At 40.3% G+C, this 21,760-nt stretch overlaps 1 protein-coding gene across 1 annotated transcript in view; it reads right to left on the bottom strand.

Moving 5' to 3' along the window:
- Positions 1-1,544: 1,544 nt before the first annotated feature.
- LOC115226584 (cysteine-rich secretory protein LCCL domain-containing 2) overlaps positions 1,545-21,760 on the bottom strand; it is a 21,516-nt gene continuing 1,300 nt past the window's right edge. The window contains exons 2-7 of the mRNA XM_029797592.2: positions 13,904-14,056; positions 11,798-12,013; positions 8,164-8,279; positions 6,527-6,618; positions 4,131-4,160; positions 1,545-1,822 (exon numbers count right to left, since the gene is read on the bottom strand). Coding sequence (XP_029653452.1) covers positions 1,710-1,822; positions 4,131-4,160; positions 6,527-6,618; positions 8,164-8,279; positions 11,798-12,013; positions 13,904-14,050 — 714 coding nt within the window. The 5' untranslated portion in view covers positions 14,051-14,056 and the 3' untranslated portion in view covers positions 1,545-1,709. The remainder of the gene's footprint in view (positions 1,823-4,130; positions 4,161-6,526; positions 6,619-8,163; positions 8,280-11,797; positions 12,014-13,903; positions 14,057-21,760) is intronic.

The raw sequence follows: 21,760 nt of genomic DNA on the forward strand, positions 1-21,760 counted from the left end.
GAGTGACCCGGGAATATTCCACCATACTTAGAAAAATACGGCAGTCGGAACTCTCCTCTTACAACAAAACATTATCCCACAATGCATTTGCAGTACCAGTGCTGATCCCAACATTTGGGATACTTGAATGGTCTGTAGAGGAAATCTACTCCATAGATATCAAAACCCGCAAAATCCTGGCAACAACTGGGAACTTCCACAGAAACAATGATGTTGACAGGCTCTACCTAAGAAGAAATGAAGGCGGTAGAGGCCTGAGATAAGTGCAGACGGCCTTCGAATACCGTACGGTATTACTCAGGCAGCACTTGCTAAACAACAGTAGCAAAAATTAATATATAAATGCAGCGCTGAAAAGTAAAGTTAGCAATATTGTACGAGTTGGCAGTGAACTCCTCAAGAAACACTCTCTTCCTGATGATCTCCTATACAGGCCCAAAACAGCTGGGCCCTCTTACCCCAGAAAGACCTGGATGGAAAGCATTCAGTAGACAAAAAAGACTATGCCCGGAAGCTTGAAGAAGACAATAGAATTGACATGAAGCTCAGCCTCTCTTGGACACAAGACCTCTACATCACATCACACTTTGAAGGCTATGTGTTTGCAATCCAGGAACAGGAGATTGCCAGAAAATACCTGGTGAACAAGAGAGTTAGTGACGCTCTTGTAATCCCAAGCTGCAACCGCATGTGTAGGCTCTGTCATGATTTTGTGGAAGACGTCACGAATGTGATTAGCAGCTGTCCTAAAATGTCATCATGGTACTTCCTCCCTATGCAGCACGATGTTGTTGCTAAAACAATTTACAGCGCCATCTGCAAGGAAGACTGTCTTGAAATAAATTTCCCTGTTATGGAATACACCAATTCAAGGAACATTGGTGGAATATTCCCATCAAAACTTCTGTCGAATATAGACGGATATTGTTGTTTGGAACAGAGGGGCAAAGGTATGTACCATCATAGAGGTTAGATGGTCTGCAGATATAAATATCTCTTTGAAAATCAAAGGAAAATAGGATATCTAAGGACGACTGATTCGAAACTCCAGCTTCTACATCCAGATTATGAATTCATATTCATACCAATAACAATTGGAGCACTAGGTTTTGCTAAAGGAGAATCTGGATAAACTGGGATTTTCAGAAAGAGAAATCGATCGGCTAATTCGTATGACAAGTGCAATCTGTGAGTGGAACAGTAAAAATATGCAAGAGTTTTCTCAAATTCCAAATGTGAATTTGTCTGTGTTAATACATCCCAAAGATGGAGCTTTGTATCTTTGTTGGAAACCGGCACCCTCCTCTGTGTGTATGTGTGTGTGTGTGTGTGTGTGTGTGTGTGTGTGTGTGCGTGCGTGTGTGTGTGTGTGTGCGTGTGTGCGTATGTGTCAACGAATTACACTCACAAGGTATTGCTTGATCTACTTCCACAGGATTGAGCTTTAGCTGACCGCATTCACGCAGTGGTTCAGAGTCCTTGACCACTTCTGCTCAATTAAGAATGCCTTGGGGGTGGGGATTAAACAACAACAATAACAACAATTAGTATTCAGTGTCCAATTAGACGATTGTTTATTAACATCTTACAGAAGATTTCCTTTGGCTAAGTATTTGCAACCAGTGTTACAAATTTAAAAAAATCTACTCTGCGAGTGAAGGGCTTAGATTCTTCTTTCCTAACCAAAGACCGTCAATGTCGCTTCTGTTTCAGCAAGATCTACAGGATTTCCTGCAGTTCGTTCTCATATAATTTGGGTTGTTGTTGCATTCTCCCATATCTGCCCACATTTTGCAGTTCTTGTTAAGGTCAGGACAAGGATCTTTAAAAAGAAATTAAAAGTCGTTTCACAGTACTATTAATAGAATCACCAGGTTGAGTGAAATTCTTTTATTTCAATATTTCAATTCTTTCTAATGTATTTACTTAGACTTTTATTATTTCATACTCTCTGTGTGTGTGCGTGTGCGCGCGCAGTGGAAGTGGGATGGTTCATCTTTGCTCGCTTAGTATTTGGGTTTAATTTTTTTTTGATTTGGTTGAATCTTGGTTGCTTCTTTTTTTTGTTGGTTTGTTGGTCAATTAGTTTTAGTGTTTGGCAGAAAAAAGTCATTTTAAATTGATTTTTTAACGTAAGCGTGCCCAAACAAGTCGAATGCTTACACAGAGCAGGTTTTACAACCACATCATCCAAACCGACCGGGTGAAACCGGGCTTAGCTGCTAGTTATATATATATATATATATATATATATATATATATATATATATATATATATATATATATGTATGTATGTATGTATGTATGTATGTAAAACAGTTAAAACAGTTTGGTATGGTTCTATATGACGTAAAGATTCGCAGGCCCCCTAACAGAAACCCGCCTCTTTCAGGCTTTGGATTGCCATTGCATGGAACAGTTAAATAATACATGCAGCTCTTTCTAAATGTGTTGAATGTCCTATACATCTATATACGCGCATGCGCATGAGCGCGCGTACCCTGGATATGACTATAAACTGCTTCCGGAAGTAGGGCCTTGCTTCAGGAATTCTAAGGTTTTGAGGAGAGTGGAATCACCTGTTATCCATCATGTGAAGGCGCGTGGCTTAGTGGTTAGGGTAATGGACTCGCGATCGCAAGATTGTAGTTTCGATTCCTGGGTCGGGCGACACGTTGTATAGAACACTTTATGTCACGTTGTTCCAGTTCACTCGGCAAAAATCAGTAATTCTGTAACAGACTGGTGTCTCGTCCACGCGGGGAATATACGCGCCATGGAAACCGGGAGACCGGCCCTTATCACTCGAGAAGGTAACTTTACCTTACTTTGATAGCCACCATTGATCCCAGTTCTATCCCAAACCGCAGTGGAAGCATCTGTTAGGGTCTCAGGTATGACTTAATTGGCCATACCTGAGACAGGTAGGGCTTGCCTACCTGTGCATGTAAAAGACGAATCTAGAAGACGCTACAGAAGAAGCAACAATGCAGTATAGAGTGCAGAGAGCAAGATGAGGCAAGCAAGACATGTTGGTCATCCACTGCATCCATCTCCATCCCCAGTCGTCTTGTCCTGGTCTTGCCACTGGACTGAATATAATTACAGACAAGAGAGTGAGGTTGATGGTGGGCAACTTTTCTTCACTTCGAAGTCACTGTGCAAGTCATCGGTCCTCGTCTCCGCCACCGATCAACATGGAATATGTATATATAAAAGTGCACGACGCGTGTCTGACTTCGCCACGGTGTCAACGTTCACATAGCTTGAGATTGCTAGGCTGTCGTTTCGACGTTTCTGTGGGGAACTACAACAGGGATGAGATCGCCGACCTCGTCGGGTTATATATCTTGGATACCCCCAAGAAACACACTCACCCACACAGGTCGGCCCTTTCCAGGGACGACGGACAATGTAAACTCGTACAAGTTTACATTCTCCTAGAAGTAAGTTCTTATGAAAAAAAGGGGTTCTTCACTCCCAGTGGTTCATATGTTGGTTAAGCCATAGGTGGAAACCTAACTGGTTGGGAACCACAGTGGCTAAGAACTGGTTCCACATTCTTCAAACACTTGGAACTCCCGTTGTGGGGCCCTACTACTGGATTCAGGTTAAATTCATATCCGGGTTACTGAAGCCCTAATACTTTATCTTAAACATACAATCTTGCCCCACAAAATGATGCCTGATGTTATTTTAATACAAGGTAAAGAGGCGGAGGTGAGTGCGCGCGCGTCTTTGTTTTTGTGTCTGTCCCTCCTCGTCATTGCTTGGCAACCGGTGTTGGTGTGTTTACGCCCCTGTAACTTAGTGGTTCGGCAAAAGAGACCGATAGAAAAAGTACGAAGCTGAAAAATAAACAAATACTATGATTGATTTGTTCGACGATAAAAACCCTTCAAGGTGGTACTGCAGCATGGCCACAGTCCAATGACTGAAACAAGTAACAGAATACAATGTTAGCTCAAAATACTTTCACCTGATCTAATTCTGATATATGATGGCATCGACATAAAGTTGCCCAATACTTTATTAATAATATATAATCTCGGCAAATAGGAAATGCTACCCGTTTTGCCCATCAAAAGAGAGTATCTACTTCAGCATTATATACACAGGGGAAGACTTACCCATGGCTGCTACGTCACCTGAATGTCCTCCTGTGAAAAGATAGAAGAGTTTCATATCATTTCTAGCATAAATTATAAATTCACTTTTACGCACATGCGCACACGCGTTTCCTTCATTTTGTACCACGTGCAGATAAGTATAACCTGAAGACTGGACTGCAAGTGTCAATAAAACAATAGCAGCCCACTTGATAAGTTCACCCATGTTGATGCGCATGCGTGTGTGTTTGTTTCCCCATGCTTGAAACTGGTGCTGGTTTGCTTATGTTCTGGGAACTTATCAGTTAGACAAAGAGAACAGATGGAATAAGAACGTGACTTTTAAAAAATTTATGCTGGCAACAATTTGTTCGACGAAAAACCCTTCAAGGTGTTGCTCCAGCATGGCTACTATCCAACGACTGAAAACAGTAAAAGGTAGAAGGTAAAGTATCTAGCGGCACTCGTCATCGAACCCACTCAGGGCATGCTGGAGATCACCTTCTGATGAGCCAAGTGGCAGCATATCGTCTAGGAATACCAGCCGACCAATCCTACACTTGTGATATCACTTCCAAAACAGCCGCGCACGTCAATCCAGTTCATAAAATTTTGAAAATGGTGGTGATAAAAGGCACCCCTGCCGATGTCCAACGCCACATTGGAAGGTTTCTGCTTTGCGCCATTTATCCGAACACAAACATCTGTGCATTGATATAGGGATTTCACGGCAACCAGAAGTTTTCCATTAATCCCAGACTCCTGTAAAACCCTACACAGCATCGGATCATATGTCTTTCAAGGTCTACAAAACAATGTACATCTCTTGGCTATATCCTTACGATTTAAGGTGGTGACCTGACAGAATCGTTAGCACGCCGCAAAAAATGTTTAGCGGTATTTCGTTCATCTTCACGTCCTGAGATCAAATTCCACCGAGATCGAATTTACCTTTCAGCCTTTTGGGGTCGATGAAATAAGTACCAGATGATCACAAGAGTCGATTAAATTGACTTACGCCCTTCTTCGGAATTGCTGGCCATGTGCTAAAATTTGAAATCTATTATTGCTTTCGTTATCTATAAAAGCCAACGCAATTTGTCTTTATGCACAATAATGTCTTCTGTTAAACATTTGCGGGTGTTGTTCGATTAATTCTTGTTGTTGGCTGCGTCTCGTGTTTCCGAGCTTGCAATCCAGTTCATTTTTCTGGGTGTTTGAACCGCAGATGGCTTCGCAATCCAAGAGTTGCATGAAACATTGTGGACAAGGGATAAAAGGGGCTGGTTTGGAAAGGAGAAGGCACTGCTTTCTCTCCTGTCTCTTGAGTTCAGCTCTCGCGACTCGGGCTTTCTCGAAGTCCGCAGAACCCGTTTTGATGGTGTGTCTCCAGGGGGGTCTGTTTTCCGAGATATCTTCTCAGTGTGCGGGGTCGATATTGGTGCTTTTTCAGGGTTGATTTGAGTTGGTCCTTGTACCGCCTCAAGGGGGCTCCACGAGGACGTTTTCCTTCAGTCAGTTCACCGTAGAGACAGGTCACGGACGTGACCTGACCATCGGAGGCGATGTTCAATGATCATTGAACACTGAACATTGAATAATTCTACAAGTAGAACAAGAAACATATTTTCATTCATTAACTCAACCAGCTACCAGTGTAACCAACAACAACAACAATACCTACACAACAATGTTTACATACATACATACATACGTACATACGTACATACGTACATACATACATACATGCATGCATACATACACACATAGTCTAAACATGCAACTATATGCATGAAAATACATACATAAAAACAAAGCATAAACCTCCACATGCACCGACTCCAAATACCATACATATACACACATATATACACAAATACCCTATTGAGGTTGTTGAAATTCCAATGAAGAGCCTTTGATCTGGGTTAGAAACAGGTTCTTTCCCATTTGGCAAAAAAATCTTGAAATAAAACTGAATAATGACATACATACATACATACTTATATCGTGGCTGTGTGGTAAATAGCTTACTTACCAACCACTTGGTTCTGGGTTCAGTCCCATTGCGTGGCACCTTCGGCAAGTGTTTTCTACAAAAGCCTCGGGCTGACCAAAGCCTTGTGAGGTGATTTGGTTGATGGAAGCTGAAAGAAGCCCGTCGTATATATATTTGTATGTGTGTGTGTGTGTGTGTGTGTGTGTGTGTCTGTATTTGTCCCCCCAACATCGCTTAACGACCGATGCTTGTGTGATTACATCCCCATAACTTAGCGGAGACCAATAGAATAAGTACTAAGCTTCCAAAGAGTAAGTCCTGGGGTCGATTTGCTCGACTGAAGGCGGTGCTCCAGCATGGTCGCAGTCAAATGGCTGAAACAAATAAAAGAATAAAAGAAAAGCTATAAAATGTATCTTACCGTTACATAATCCCTTGGAACATCTACCAAAGTTCGCCGGACATTTGGAGCAGGCTCTGCCAGGTGTGTATATATTATTGCCAATGTTTCCTCTAAAAATTACAAAGAGACAGAGTTAGATGTGGTTTTCTTTGAGTGGCTGCTGTTGTCAGTGCTTATGTATGAGTACCGTAAATCCTCGAGTATAATCCGCATTTTTCCCCAAAAATTTAAGGGTCAAAATTCCTAGTGCGTACTATATACGAGGTTAAAAATGAAAGCAATGTCCGAGTCTCTATTTGCTGTCTGGCAATGTTTATTCAGACGCATTTTGTGATGCCGGGCTCGAAAATCCCTTAAGCTAAGCCTGAAAGCAATGAAGTCATAAAAGAATCATCCATAACTTGCAGTTAGCAACATTTATTAAACGTTATTACTGTTATTTCTTTATTTTCTGCAAACAAAATGCACGAAAAAGCTACACGTTTGCATTATGTTATATATACAATAATAATAAAGGACGTTACCATATACACTTTTACAAACCAAGGACGTTATATAGACCTCCTTGACTCAAGTTAGAGAAGGGATGCGTATTATACACAAGGTTTAAGTTTTTCAAAGGTACAGTCCCCCACCCCATAAAAATCCCCTGCGTATAATACCCAAGGGCGGACTATACTCGAGGATTTACGGTATATATATATTCAAAAATGTTCGTATATATACAAATAGATGGACAAACGAACGGACAAACAGGGCGGACGGATGGACAGACGCACGGACAGGCGGGTGGGCGGAAAGGCTATCAGATAGATGAATGGACAGACGGACGGACAGTGAGACAGACAGACAGACAGGCAAACTGACGGGCGGATAGACAAGTAAACAGGTGAATGAAGGGGTGTGTGTGTGTGTGTGATACGGAGACAGATGGACATGTGCGCATGCGCGAGCACACACACACATACTAACACATACACACATACACATAGACAGGCACACGCACATACACAGGTCGGTCAACCAGCCAAACAGACAGACGGACAGACGGAAACAGACAAAGAAAGAAAGAAAAAGAATGAAAGGAAGGAAGAAAGAAAGAAAGAAGGAAAGAAAAAGATTGAAAGGAAGGAAGAAAGAAAGAAAGAAAGAGAGAAGGAAAGAAGGAAAGAAAGAAAGAAAGAAAGAAAAAGATTGAAAGGAAGGAAGAAAGAAAGAAACACAAAGAAAGAAAGAAAGAAAGAAAAAAATGAAAGGAAGGAAGAAAGAAAGAAGGAAAGAAAGAAGGAAAGAAAGAAAGAAAGAAAAAGATTGAAACGAAGGAAGAAAGAAAGAAAGAAAGAAAGAAAGAAAGAAAGAGAGAAGGAAAGACAGAAAGGAAGAAAGAAAGAAAGAAAGAAAGAAAGAGAGAAGGAAAGACAGAAAGGAAGAAAGGAAGAAAGAAAGAAAGAAAGAAAGAGAGAAGGAAAGACAGAAAGAAAGAAAGAAAGAAAGAGAGAAGGAAAGACAGAAAGAAAGAAAGAAAGAAAGATAGAAAGAAAGAATGAATGAAAGAGAGAGAGAGAGAGAGAGAGAGAGAGAGAGAGAGAAAGAAAGAAGGAAATTTTGAGAGCAACATCCTGAGTCCAGATGTAAGAGTAAATGTCGGTACCAACCTGGGATAGTAGAAGCAGACCAAATATTTAGCATTGCTCACTGAACGGCCAAAAGCCTGTAAACTGGGACAATTAATAGCTGAACAGCCGACGTGTGTTGTGTTGGCCCACACCATCTGTGGATGTAGAAAAGGAAAAGATATCATTCATAGTGGTGGATGTTAGTGAGTGAGGAGAGGTCTTTCTTCTATACTTTCGCTCTTGTATTGAGTCCAGCTTTTGGACTGCAACCGTTCTGTGCTATGTCGTGGCATGGCCGTTTAAATCAGTCACATCGAACTCAGTACCAATATCTGTCTGGTATCTTATGTTATCAATCTCTGTTTGTCGAATCACTAAGTCATGCAAGCAAAAATAGCAGTGTGTTTTTAGGCCAGTATAGAATTGAACACAAACATGGAGACGCATAGACATGTGCGTGCACACACACACACACACACATACACACACATACGCACATACACAGACACACGCGCACTTACACATATACACACTGATACACATACGTATTTGCACATATATAAATACTTGTATACGCTCACATACAAACATACAAACATACACATGCATACATATACATGCATACGTACGCATGCACACATACACGCACATATTCTCATACACATACATGCACACATACACACATACTGGCGCGCACACAAGTACACTCATGCACATACGTACACATGCATAAACACACACTAAATTTCCCCAAAGGCACTGCTTGCCCGAACAACACTTATAATGATTCCTACAGTTACGCATATTACTACGTTTATTATCCAGCGAAGTTCAGAAATGTATTATTTAATGTATAATGTTCTGCACAAAGACCTGATAAAATATACTACTATATAGGTCAGAATTCAATTCCCGATGAAATAATCACATGTAGTCTTTCAATAAAAAACGAAAACTACTTAACACCTCATTAACTTATGGATAGGACATTAATTAATATTATTCATTGTCCGTTATATGTACTGCACTTCTTTATAAATGAGTTGAGGTAGTTGTAATTTTTGTTGCATAGAGGCATTAGAAATCTGAAAGTGAAAGTCCAAATTAATTGATAAACGTAAGAAATTATTGATCTCTTGCTTAATGAGGAGAGTGCTTGGGCTCTCTGCGATAGTTAAAACTTGTCAAAGGACGGACAGACTTATTACAGTCAACGACCATCCAATACTGTGTATACAAACATTGTCCTGCTATTTCTCACGGACAGCGCTAGTTCTTGCAACAATCATTGACAAACAGTTGACTTTGGTGCAGGCACAACCGATTCAGTCAGCAGAGAACCAAGACAAGGAAAATTTGAATAGAATCGGTAGAGCATCGCAATAAATGCTAAGCGATATTTCTTCTTAGTCAAATCTCATCCAGATCATATTTGCCTTCCATCCCGACCAGATCGATAAAATGTCAGTCAAATACTGGCAGTTGATGTAATCGACTGCCCCCACTAAAAGTGCCAAGCCTTGCAACGTGTTGACCATGGAGTGGTTTTTCGTTCCATTTCTCTTTAAGTATGTTTTGTAGATTTCTTTCTGTTGTTGTTTTTTTGTATGTTTTACCATTTCTATTGTGTTGTTATTTAAATTTATTGTTTCAATGTAATCGATTTCTGCTTTGTATTTTATCGCTTCTTCGTGAGTAGAAAAGACTTTCTTCTGTCTGTGTTTCACATTTCTTTATTACATTCATAAATCTTTCATTCTTTCTTTCTAAATATTTGTCCAGTTCAGCTGTTGTTATCTGCAGAAGTTTTCTATTCGTGTCAGGCCACGCCCTCCTTCCGGTGTATTATGTCAATGTCTGTTTTGGGATGGTGACTTCAGTATGCTGTTAGTAATTCTCTGGTTTCTCCAATGTTTTTTTTCAATTTACTTGGTTCCAGTTTATGATATTGAAACTGCAGTTTATGGCTGGTAAGGCTAGCATAGTTATATCAATTATTTCTAGCGCAGAGTTCAGTTTTTAATATTAGTCTAACTAAAGGCGGCGAGGTGGCAGAATCATTAGCATGCTGGGTAAAATGCGCCATTTCTTCCGACTTTACGTCCTGAGTTCAAATTCCACCATTTGCCATTTATCCTTTCGGGCGCGATAGAATAAGTACCAGTTGAACATTGACTTCGATGTAATCGACTCATTCCCTCTCCCTAAAATTACTGCCTTTGTAGCAAAATTTGAAATCGTCATCATCATCATCATCATTATTATTATTATTACCTTCGCCTTAGCAAAGGCAGAGGTATTGTTTTCAGTCGTGTTTGTTCGTTTGTCCGGGGACAAGGTGTCTCAGGAACCGCTTTATAGATTAGGATGAAACTTTCAGGGAAGTTTGGCGTCGTGATTGGCACGAACTGATTAAATTTTGGGATCGATCCGGTACCGACGAGGATTCTGGATTATTTGTTATATTTACTTTACAAGAAGTATTACGATCTTACGTTGACTTTCAAGTCTTTCTCTTATTAACTCCCTTGAAAGCATGCTCATGGTTTCCACGTAAGTTATGGCGGCGTTGCTGTTCCCAAAGTTTTATTTTCGTTTCTCTTATTATTAATTTTACTCGCGTCTCTATCTCACTAGAAACTGATGGATAAAGAAATCAAACTACATAAAGAAATGGCATCAAACCCCTTCAGAAATGAAATAACATTAGCATATCCAGGAACAATGATAAATTTAATTTATCCTCGGCAATTTTTAGTTTTACCAATTTTGAATATATCGTTCCTGTTTAAAACCTCTTACCTACTTGACAATTGCATTTCTAGTTCTGCCATGAAGGAAGCTTTACTTCTTGGACTCACGTTTTTGTGCGCAACGATGTTCTTGAACCTCCGTTAACAGCACCAAATGCAGGTCCTTTCCGTTTTCTTTCAGGCACGGATAAATTTTTCACTGTAGACCTTAATGGTCGTAAAGAAACTATATCGGTGGATAGACTAAATAAGGCCTTCATAGAGAAAACTGTCCCCTGTTCCCATTGCAGACGATACACACACACACAGCATTACAAACACGGTCTACCCACCCACCTTCACATTCCATGACTACCACTGGGATCGATCCGGTACCGGACAAGGATTCTGGATTATTTTTTCCGTTCTCTTTTTACTTAATTTTCGAGAGCGGTCGGGTTCATTTTTAGCATTCTCCGGCAAATCGTTGAGAGGACGTTGGTGCTGCCTTGACGGAGGTTTGCGTTGAGTGCTCTTGTTATTATTATTATTATTATTATTATTATTAACGCGGTGAGCAGACGAAATCGTTAGCATGCCGGACAAACTGCTAAGCGGCGTTTTGACCGTCTTTACGTCCTGAATTCAAATTTCGCCGCCGATGTCGGTTTTGCTTTTCATCCTTTCGAGGTCCAGCACTGGGATTGATGTAATCGACTAGTAACCCCCCCCCCCACAGCATTTTAGGCCTATAGAATAAAGAATTATTTTTATTAAAGGGGTGAGAGGCGTTTGCGCATCGGACAAAACACTTTGCTTTTCATCTTTAAAGGGTCGATAAAATAAATGAGTCAAATACTGAGGTCGGTGTCCCCAACTTGCTGCCAACCCTCAAAATTACTGGCCTTGAGTCAAAGTTAAAAAAGAAGTACAACATTTACCTGAGTATAGTGACAACTGCTGCCACACGAAGAAGCGCTTCGGTAGAAATCTCTCTTTTCATCGAACCAACCTTGCATTTCAGACCGGATGAGGTCCTTAATAGTGCCTGCGTTACTGTCAAAGGCAAGGTTCTCACCTCGGCCCTTCCTTTGATGATCAAACATACACTTATGAGCCCATTTATTGGCTTCTGTTGCTAGTTGTTTGCTCCAAGCCTGTAGATATACAGATAGATAGATAGATAGATAGATAGATAGATAGATAGATAGATAGATAGATAGATAGATAGACAGACAGATAGATAGGCAGACAGACAGACAGACAGACAGACAAACAGACAGACAGACAGATAGATAAGCGGGTGGGTTTGGATGGCTATACGGACAAGTAGTAGTTAGGTAGGTAGAACGTTGGTAATTTCTATTGACATTGAAGACTGAAAAGTTTCCGGTTTCAAATCCTGTCATTGCACAGAATGTAAGAAAAGCGACCAAGTTGTGGCTGTTGGTCTTATAGTATGAAGGAAGAGGGAAAATGCCTTTTCCTTTTTACAGAGAGCAGAGAAATATTGCAGGTGTTTGTGGTTTTCGAAGCTCTCAGCAGTGGATGGAGGAAGATGTCTTCTCCTTTCAGAGGAGGCCAGTAAAATATGAAGGTGTTGGTTGTCTTCCAGGAAATAAGCGAGACGTGAGACATGTGGAAGTCTGTACATAAAAGTGAGTGTAATTTAATACTTTTTTCAATTCTGCATCTATGTGGTCTCTAAGCTGCTGGAAATAGTTACCAAATCTCTCTCAAATCAAAGCAAAGATGTACTAAATTAGTGATTCCCAGCGTGGGGCACACATACAGAGCTGGTGAGGCCAAGGAAAATTGTGGTGGAGTGGGGGATCTAAATTTTTTAAATTCTTTTTCTTATTTCAATCATTTGACTGTGGCTATGCTGGAGCACCGCTTTGACGGCGTTTTAGTCAAACAAACCGACCCTAGGATTTATTCTTTCAGCTAAGTAGTTATTGTATCGGTTTCTTTTGCCGAACTGCTAAGTTACGAGGACGCAAACGCACCAACAACTGTTGTCAAGTGGTGATGGAGGGATAAACACAGGCACAGAGGCACACACATACACACACGACGAGCTTCTTTCAGTTTCCGTCTACCAAATCCACTTACAAGGCTTTGGTCGACCCGAGGCTTTGGTAGAAGACACTTGCCCAAGGTTCCACGCAGTGGTTCAGAATCCGGACCCATTTGGTTGGGAAACAAGCTTCTTACCACCACAGCAAACATTCTACACCAACCACTGATGGGGGTGGGGGATACATTGTTCTGGAAAGTTGTAAGGGGTCAGCAGGAAAATAGGTTGGGAACTACTGCGCTAGATAATATCATTTTCCCAACTGCATGGTTCCAGGTTCAGTCCCACTGCGTGGCACCTTGGGCAAGTGTCTTCTACTATAGACTCAGACCAACCAAAGCCTTGTGAGTGGATTTGTCAAATGGAAACTAAAAGAAGCCCGTTGTGTGTGTGTGTTTCTTCCCACCCTTCCGTTTTGACAACCGGTGTTAGTTTGTCTACGTCCCCATTAACTTAAGGGTTCAGCAAAAGAGACTGTTAGAATGAGTACCAGGCTTTTAAAAAAGAATAATGATTCGATATGTTCGACTTAAAGACGGTGCTCCAGCATGGTCGCAATCAAATAACTGAAACGTGTAAAAAAAGACATCCATAAAAAGATTGGATGGTCACGACCGAAATGCCTTTGATCATAGGTCTGTATAGTCAGGGTTGGCCAGCGCCGCCTTCAGACTGGGCAGCTGCCTAGGGGCCTCACGGATTTAGGGGCCCCTGATTCTGATTTATGTATGATGTGGCTTGCTATTAGCGAATAAATACTAGAGGCCCCAGTGCTTTGATTTACCCGGGGCCTATAAAGGTGCTAAAACAGTGTTGGAGTTGACCTGGGGTTAAACATCAACAACAACCACCACCCTCCGCCACCACCAAAATAAGAATCTGACCACCAGCCCCTCCACCACTATGCCAAAAACCAGAGCTATAACGACAACAACAACATAAATAATAAGAACAACGGAGATCCTACCAGTTTAATCATATCGGAGGCTCCTTCTTTTGCCCTGAGATCATTATGGAATTGAAGGACGAATTGGCGCAAGTGTTCGGAGTCAAGGAGGTCAGCAGATATGAGGGGCGACACGGCCAAAAGCAGGACACACAAACGCAAATACATGTTTGGCTGAAACGAGATAAGCATCAATTTAGATTATTCATCGGAGTAATTGTCAATTAAGATGGCCAGCTGAAAGCATTATTAACATGCCGGGCTAAATGTTTAGCGGTAGCTGGCAGAGTGGTTAGCACGCCGGGCGAAATGCGTAGTCGTATTTCGTCTGTCATTAAGTTCTGAGTTCAAATTCCGCCGAGGTCGACTTTGCCTTTCATCAATTCGGGGTCGATTATATAAGTGCCAGTTGCGCACTGGGGTCGATGTAATCGACTTAATACGTTTGTTTGTCCCCTCTGTGTTTGGCCCCTTGTGGGTAGTTAAGAAATAGGTATTTCGTCTGTCTTTATGTTCTGAGTTCAAAGTCACCAAGGTCGACTTAGCCATTGCTGTTTGTTTGTTTGTTTTGTTTGTTGAGCGAAGCGGTCTTCGTTCCAGAGTGGGAGAAGTCCGAAACGTGGTCCTTTGCTATTCGTAAGACCCGCAGAAGAGACAGCAGGTCAACCCCCGACACCGATGGATGAATGTGCATCCAGGCTCAGCGGTTGCGTAGGAAGTCGGGGACAAGAAACAGGAAGAAAGGGTGAGAGAAAGTTGGGGTGAAAGAGTACAACAGGGGCCGCCACCACCCCCTGCTAAAGCCTCGTGGAGCTTTAGGGGTTTTCGCTCAATAAACACACACAACGCCCGGTATGGGAATCGAAACCGCGATCCTCCGACTGCGAGTCCGCTGCCCTAACCACTGGGCCATTGCGCCTCCTTGCGTTTGCTGTGGAAAAGGAGGAGGGATCATCATGAGTTGCCGGTTGCCTGGCCTCTTGTGCCAATGGCAAACATGCTCCGATCATAGAAATTAATCCATGCTCAGTCTGGAGCCTTCCATAGGTTTCCTGACTCAGTTGAACGCAACACGTGATTGCAAGTGAAGCTTGAAAAGTGTCTTCACTGCCCGACTGCATTCTGCAAACTAATCAAGCGTAACAAGCAGCGTTTAGCAGGCAATCTTCAAAGCACTCTTACAGCAATGTTCAATGGGGAATAAGAAAACTTGGCTTCTTTCCATGTCTAACACGTAGAGTAATGACACAGTTATAACTGTCTCTCCTGAAACAAAAATCTCAAAACTTATGCAATGCAACTCGTAAATAACCAGAAAAGAGGGTATACATATGCAAGTCCCCATAACTTGGCGGTTCAGCAAAAGATCCGATAGAATGAGTACCAGGCTTTAAAGAAATAAATATTGGGGTTGATTCATTCGACTAAAAATTCTTCAAGGTGGTGCCCCAGCATGGCCACAGTCTAATGGCTGACACAAGTAAAAGAAAAAAGATGTGTGATGTGTGTGTGTGTGTGCATATACATGCATACATACATACATATATATATATATATATATATATATATATATACACACATATATATACCCCCCCCACACACACATATATATATATATATATATATATATATATATATATAAATGTATGTGTATATATATGTCATTTATATATATATATATATAAATGTATGTATATACATATATGTCAATTGTTCAAACCGTTCACATGGAGAAAGGTGTTCACCTCCATTTTGGAAAACCAGCGTAGTGTTGTGCTCTCGATATATATATATATATATATATATATATATACTACAAAATTAGAAAATGGAGAAACATACTTAAATCAATAAAACATCAACCATCAGATGATACCCAATCAATACTTTATTACACCATTACATAAAAGTAAAGGCAATATACAAAATATATTGTAAATATACATAGACAAGGGGATAGAAATATGAAATATAAAATATAATATGTAATTATATCATATCTGACAGCTGTTTCGGCAGTAAGGGCAATCATGCCTCATTTAACCCATAAGCCATAAAGGCAGGTATAAATGAGGCATTAACAAGGATGCCCCACGGCCTCTTCAGAGAATTTAATTTATTATAATTGTGAAAAAAATTTTTTCCCATATACATATAAATATAAAAATGTAAAATATAAAAACTTTTGCATAAACTCCATATTACTACACCTATATATATATACTCATTGATACAATAATGCAAGATAAACAAAACAAAATAAAACAATATATATATCAGTATATATATTAATAGGCACAGTTATTCCACATATTAGGCTAATAGTTCTAAAAACTAACATATAAGAAAATATATGCGCACTACTATTTAAATTAAAATCAGACCTATACCTGAAAAATAATAAAAAACCATAGTTCAGTTCATAAAATTATAAACCTTTAAAAGTCAATAAAAATTACTATTAATATTTATTGGCATTTATTGGCAGGGTTACTTAGCTTGCTTTTAAGTTGGCAAAGGCAGTCAGCTTTCTGCTCCCTAATCGTACATATCTGTCTGTCTGTCTGTCTGTCTATGTATCTATGGCCGCAGTCAAATGACTGAAACTAATAAAAAAAAAGGAATATATATATATATATATATAAGATTAATCAGCCGAAATTGCGAGGATGATTTGGTTCTTGACTGAGGATAGAAAGCTACGAATGACCCGTCCTTGTTTTCTTTGTATCTTTGTATTTGGATATTTTGTTGTCCCTTTTTGTGTCACCTAGTTGTCCAGATGTTTTGCGTTCATGTCCTATTTTGTATATTATATACATCCGGACAACTAGGTGATACAAAAAGAGACATACACACACACACTGGCACAGTAGTTAGGGAAGCGGAATCGCAGTCATGGGATCGCGGTTTCGATTCCCATACCGGGCGTTGTGAGTGTTTATTGAACAAAAACACCTAAAGCTCCACAAGGCTCCAGAAGCGGGGTGGTGGCGAACCCTGCTGTACTCTTTCACCACAACTTTCTCTCACTCTTTCTTCTTGTACCTGTGTTTCAAAGGGAACAGCCTTGTCACATTCTGCATCACGCTGAATCTCCCTGAGAACTACGTTAAAGGTACATATATATATATATATATATATATATATATATATATATATATATATACATACACTCACACATATACGTATATATATATATAAAACGACGAGGGTACCCAAAATGTAACGACAATGATTGAATGAGAAGATGCATTGGAAAAATAATCAAGGAATATTATTACTTATGAAAATGGCCATTTATTTAATTGCTTATAATATTAGTTAATAATATTACTGGAATGACCGAAAAAGAGAGATAGCCATTTCCCTTGTGTCTTTGTGTGTTTGTTAATTAAAGTAGGTAAACCGTGAACAATGGAAGGCGTGCAATTCTTGAGTCTCGCATAGAAAGCTACTATTTGTGACGACATAGTGCAATTGTTTCAGAAGGCAAGCAATTATTTAAGCCTAGTCGAGAGTCACCAAAAATATAACGAGTGTCATCGAAATGCAACGAAGAAGATTGAATGAGAAGATGCATTTGGAGAAAGGATTAAAAATTAATATTAATTGTGAAGATGGTCGTTTATTTCGCCTTTAATACACTGTAGGTGCCCCATGTTAACGCATGAGTTTTCCCCCTTTAGTAACAGGGCAGTGGCAAGGGAAACAATTCTCGAGGAAATGCAGTGTGCTAAAGGTTTATTGTTTGTTTGTAAAACAAACGACATTGTCGCATCGTTGTGTGTAAATGCAGTAAAATATATTTGGTGGATCCATGGTTCATTGTTTGTGGATGCTAGCTCCATCCCGTGCCACTATGCAGGTGGAATGAGTAAAAGTGATCTACGCAGCTGGAGATAATAAAAGTTCTACGTTCACACACAGAGAGGGCGATGATTTGCTCTTCGGCCAGCGGCGGATGACCGAAAGGCAGACATGGCTAAATTGCTTGTGTTTTTATATGTTTTCTAATTAAAGGAGGTCAACTGAGAACAATAGACTTTACCAGAATTCTCTGTCTTGATCCTTCTGCGACCAGAGAAAGATCAAGACGTCAATTCATTCCCATCAATCCATTCGTGCAAAGAGGCGAAAACAGTAGAAATTTCTTTGACAATTAATAAACGTGTGAATTCGGTTTCGAATCCGCCTCGCTGTTCTGCAACTGGTCACTAAGATCAGAGGGATATTTACACATCACATATACTCCTTCAGATGTAAGGACGAGAAAAAGCATCATCGACAGAACCCCTCCTTACTCACATGGAGTTCGTAATTGTCAAGTCTAACAAGGTGAATACCTTTTGAATATTTCAAACACATGTACAAAATACCATTTGAATCTACCAACACAAATTTGGTCAGAGCCTCTTTACTTGTTCTTGAAATGTTTGTAACGGCAAAGAAATTTATTGCTAAACAGTTTTAAGATAAAATATCGGCCTCAGCCTTTGTATCGATAATTATTTGTTGCTATGATTACATGTTGTAGGATGTGAAAGGGGAACAATGCATGAAGTTTTAAGAAAGTATTTATTTACCGTTAAGCTACAATACCTTGCCTCGACGAGCAGGTTAATGATACATCCAGAAGCATGCAAAGTAAAGTTTGTGTTTGTGTCCTCTTCATTGTTTAGTAGTAGTAATTGCTGAGAGAGACAGGATGATGTTGTAAGAGAACAGAATTAGAGCTAGAGAGAATTGTAGGGTGTTGTCTCACAGTTGCTTTCTCCCTCTAACCAGACGTCGTTGAGTCGTCACCACTGTGACGAAGGATAGATATATCATTGAGAACAATAGATTTAGTTGGTGGTCTTGTTATCTCTATTCTAGCTTTTGGTGAAGTGGAAGAGGTTAGAAAGGGTCAAGTGGTGAAGACATTATTTCGGCCTAACTAAAGGCATCTGGAAAATGTAAAACTGCTGTCGGAGAAAAACCATTGTTCCACCGTGGGAACAGTTCTGTTGCAGTGTTAATTTAAATTTGGCTGTGGTGGATCGAATCTACTTCATGCATGCAAGATTCACTACATGTTCAAAATGTTTAATTCTTACCTGTATCCACCTGTGTGTGTGTGTGTGTGTGTGTGTGTGTGTGTGTGTGTGTGTGTGTGTGTGTGTGTGTGTGTGTGTGTGTGTGTGTGTGTGTGTGTGCGTGCGCGTGCGTGCGTGCGCGTGCGTGCGTGCGTGTAATATTAGAGGGAAAAGCAAAACCAAGGCAGAACGAGTATTTAGAATGATTTAATTAGAGCAAGGTAAACTTGAAGCCTTCCAGCCGCCTCTGGGATAACCCAAGTGGTAGGTTAGTTAGTCCACGCACTGGGTATTCCGTCATCAGAGACAAGGTATGAATATTTTAGACTGAGAAAATTTACAGTTTACATAAGGAATAAAATAGAAGAAAGTATTCTACCTTACTCTTTATTCTTCTGTTTTATTCTTTATAAACTGTAAATTTTCCCTGTCTAAAATATTCATACCTTGTCTCTAGTGACGGAATACCCAGTGCGTGGACATGCTAACCTAACGGACGACCAACTATAGCACTTACTCAGCGTAACTATTCATTTAGACCACAAGCGAACTCACACCACGATATTCTCTCTCTCTCGCTCTCTCTTTATATATATCAGTAACGCCCATAATATAAGTAAGAAATATTTATCATAGAAGCATTGAGACTAGATATTTTACACATATTTAGATATATTTAATATCTATCTTTCGTGAAAATTCCAGATGATTGCAGTAAACACGTTGTAAGTTACGAGGAAATAAATGAAGAATCTTCCAAATTGCAACAGCCAAACGTTAAGGGTCACTTAGAAAAGCAATGAGAAATGGAACAAGAACAAAAAGGAAACCCTTACTCTTAAGATTTTGTGACCATCCCTTTTGCTATCAATGCAAAAGAATGGAATAATATTGTTCCATTCGTTTTTCAATAATTCCCAGAGTTCATCTTGGTTCTTTGGATTCCTCCTTCGCGCTCCATCTCCAATAATCTTCCAAAGGTTTTCTATAGGGTTGAGGGCAGGACTTTCAGGTGGCCCGTCCATGAGATCAACCCCTTCATCACACAAAAAATCTTTGATTCTCTTCATAGAGTGTTAGGGAGCGTTGTCCTGCACGAAGATAGGAGGTTGAACTGGCGAGGATCGGAGATGTGGAAGGGCATGTTGTCTAGGAAACTACTTGTAGATTTCAGCATTGAGAGTCCCTTGTAGGCGAATAAATGGAACAGGACTAGCAGCAGACATCATTCCCCGTATCATTACGCTGCCTCCATATTTCACTGTCTTGTTCACACATGCACGAGATAGCCTTTCGCCACTTTTTCGTCGGAAGTACATATCACCATCGGAACCGATCACATTAAACCTTGATTCATCGCTGAAATGAACCTGAGACCACTGTTCTTCTGTCCAAACGATATGTTCGTGAGCGAAATGAAAACAGGATCTTCGATTCTTCTTGGAGATCAGAGGTTTCTTTGCCGGTGCTCGAGCAAGCAAACCAGAACCTCGTAACCTCCGAGAAACTGTTTTGCGCGATACGTTGACAACGGAAGTAGAGCTAAACTCAGGGAATATCTCAGCAGCACTCTTAAACCTATTTTTCAGTCACTTGCTAACATTAATACGATCCTGTCTTGGTGAAGCTTTGCAAGGTTTACCGGTTTTGGGTGTAGCATCTGTCGATCCGGATGACTTAAAACTAGTAACAATTTGTTGCACAACACTTCTAGACCTTCCTACAGTATTTGCTATCACAGAATTTTATTTGCCCTCTCGGTGAAGGTACACAGGCGTTTGTTTTTCCCTACCGGTCGTCTGTCACAAGCCACCATGTTGACAGTTGAATGGTTCAATAATGTGAAATCATAAGAAGTAACTGTTAGCCCATTAATAGTCTTCTAAGCAACAAATACCTCGGTTAGTAGTTCATCTTTTCTGAGTGACTTAACTTTTGGCCGCTGTAGTTTGGAAGATTGTTTGTTTATTTCCTCATAATTTATGGAATATTTATTCGATTCACTTGAATTTTTCACGAAAGATAGATATTAGATATATCTAAATATGTGTAAAATATCTTCTCTCAACGTTTTGTTAATCTTCTATAATAACTCTTTCAATACACTTGTTCTTACAGATCCTTATATTATGGCTGTTACTGTATGCATACATACATATATGTATATGTGTGTGTGTGTATACACACACACACACACACACATATCTCATCATCATTTACGTCTGCTTTCAATGCTGGCATGAGTTTGACGGTTTGACAGGATCTGGCTAGGCAGAAGACTGCACCAAACTTCTGTGTCTGTTTTGGCATGGTTTTTATTACTGGATGCCCTTCCTAACGCCAACTACCCTGCAGTGGTTAGAGCATTGCATGCACAAACATGGGGTAGTGAGTTGGATTCTTGGACCAGGCTGTGTGTTGTGTTCTTGAGCAAGACACTTTATTCCACATTACTCCAGTTCATTGCAACATCATTGGTGCCAAGCTGTATCAGCTCCTTTGCCTTTCCCTCGGATAACATCGGTGGTGTAGGGGGGGGGCAGTATGCATGGGTGAATGCTGCTCTTCCATAAACGACCTTGCCTAGACTTGTGTGTTGGAAGGGAACTTTTCCAGGTGCAATCCCATGGTCAGGGGCTCCTTTAAATATATGTATATACATATATAAAGTCCTGGTAGGGGGTAAAGATAGGATGAGTTCGGGGTTATCAACACTGTCGGATTCCAGACTAAGACTGAAATTTTTCAGGTATAGAAAATCCTGGTTTCCAGACAGTAAACCTTGGGGGTATAATTCTTA

This window comes from Octopus sinensis, linkage group LG30, assembly GCF_006345805.1.
Source record: "Octopus sinensis linkage group LG30, ASM634580v1, whole genome shotgun sequence".
NCBI classification, from domain to species: domain Eukaryota; kingdom Metazoa; phylum Mollusca; class Cephalopoda; order Octopoda; family Octopodidae; genus Octopus; species Octopus sinensis.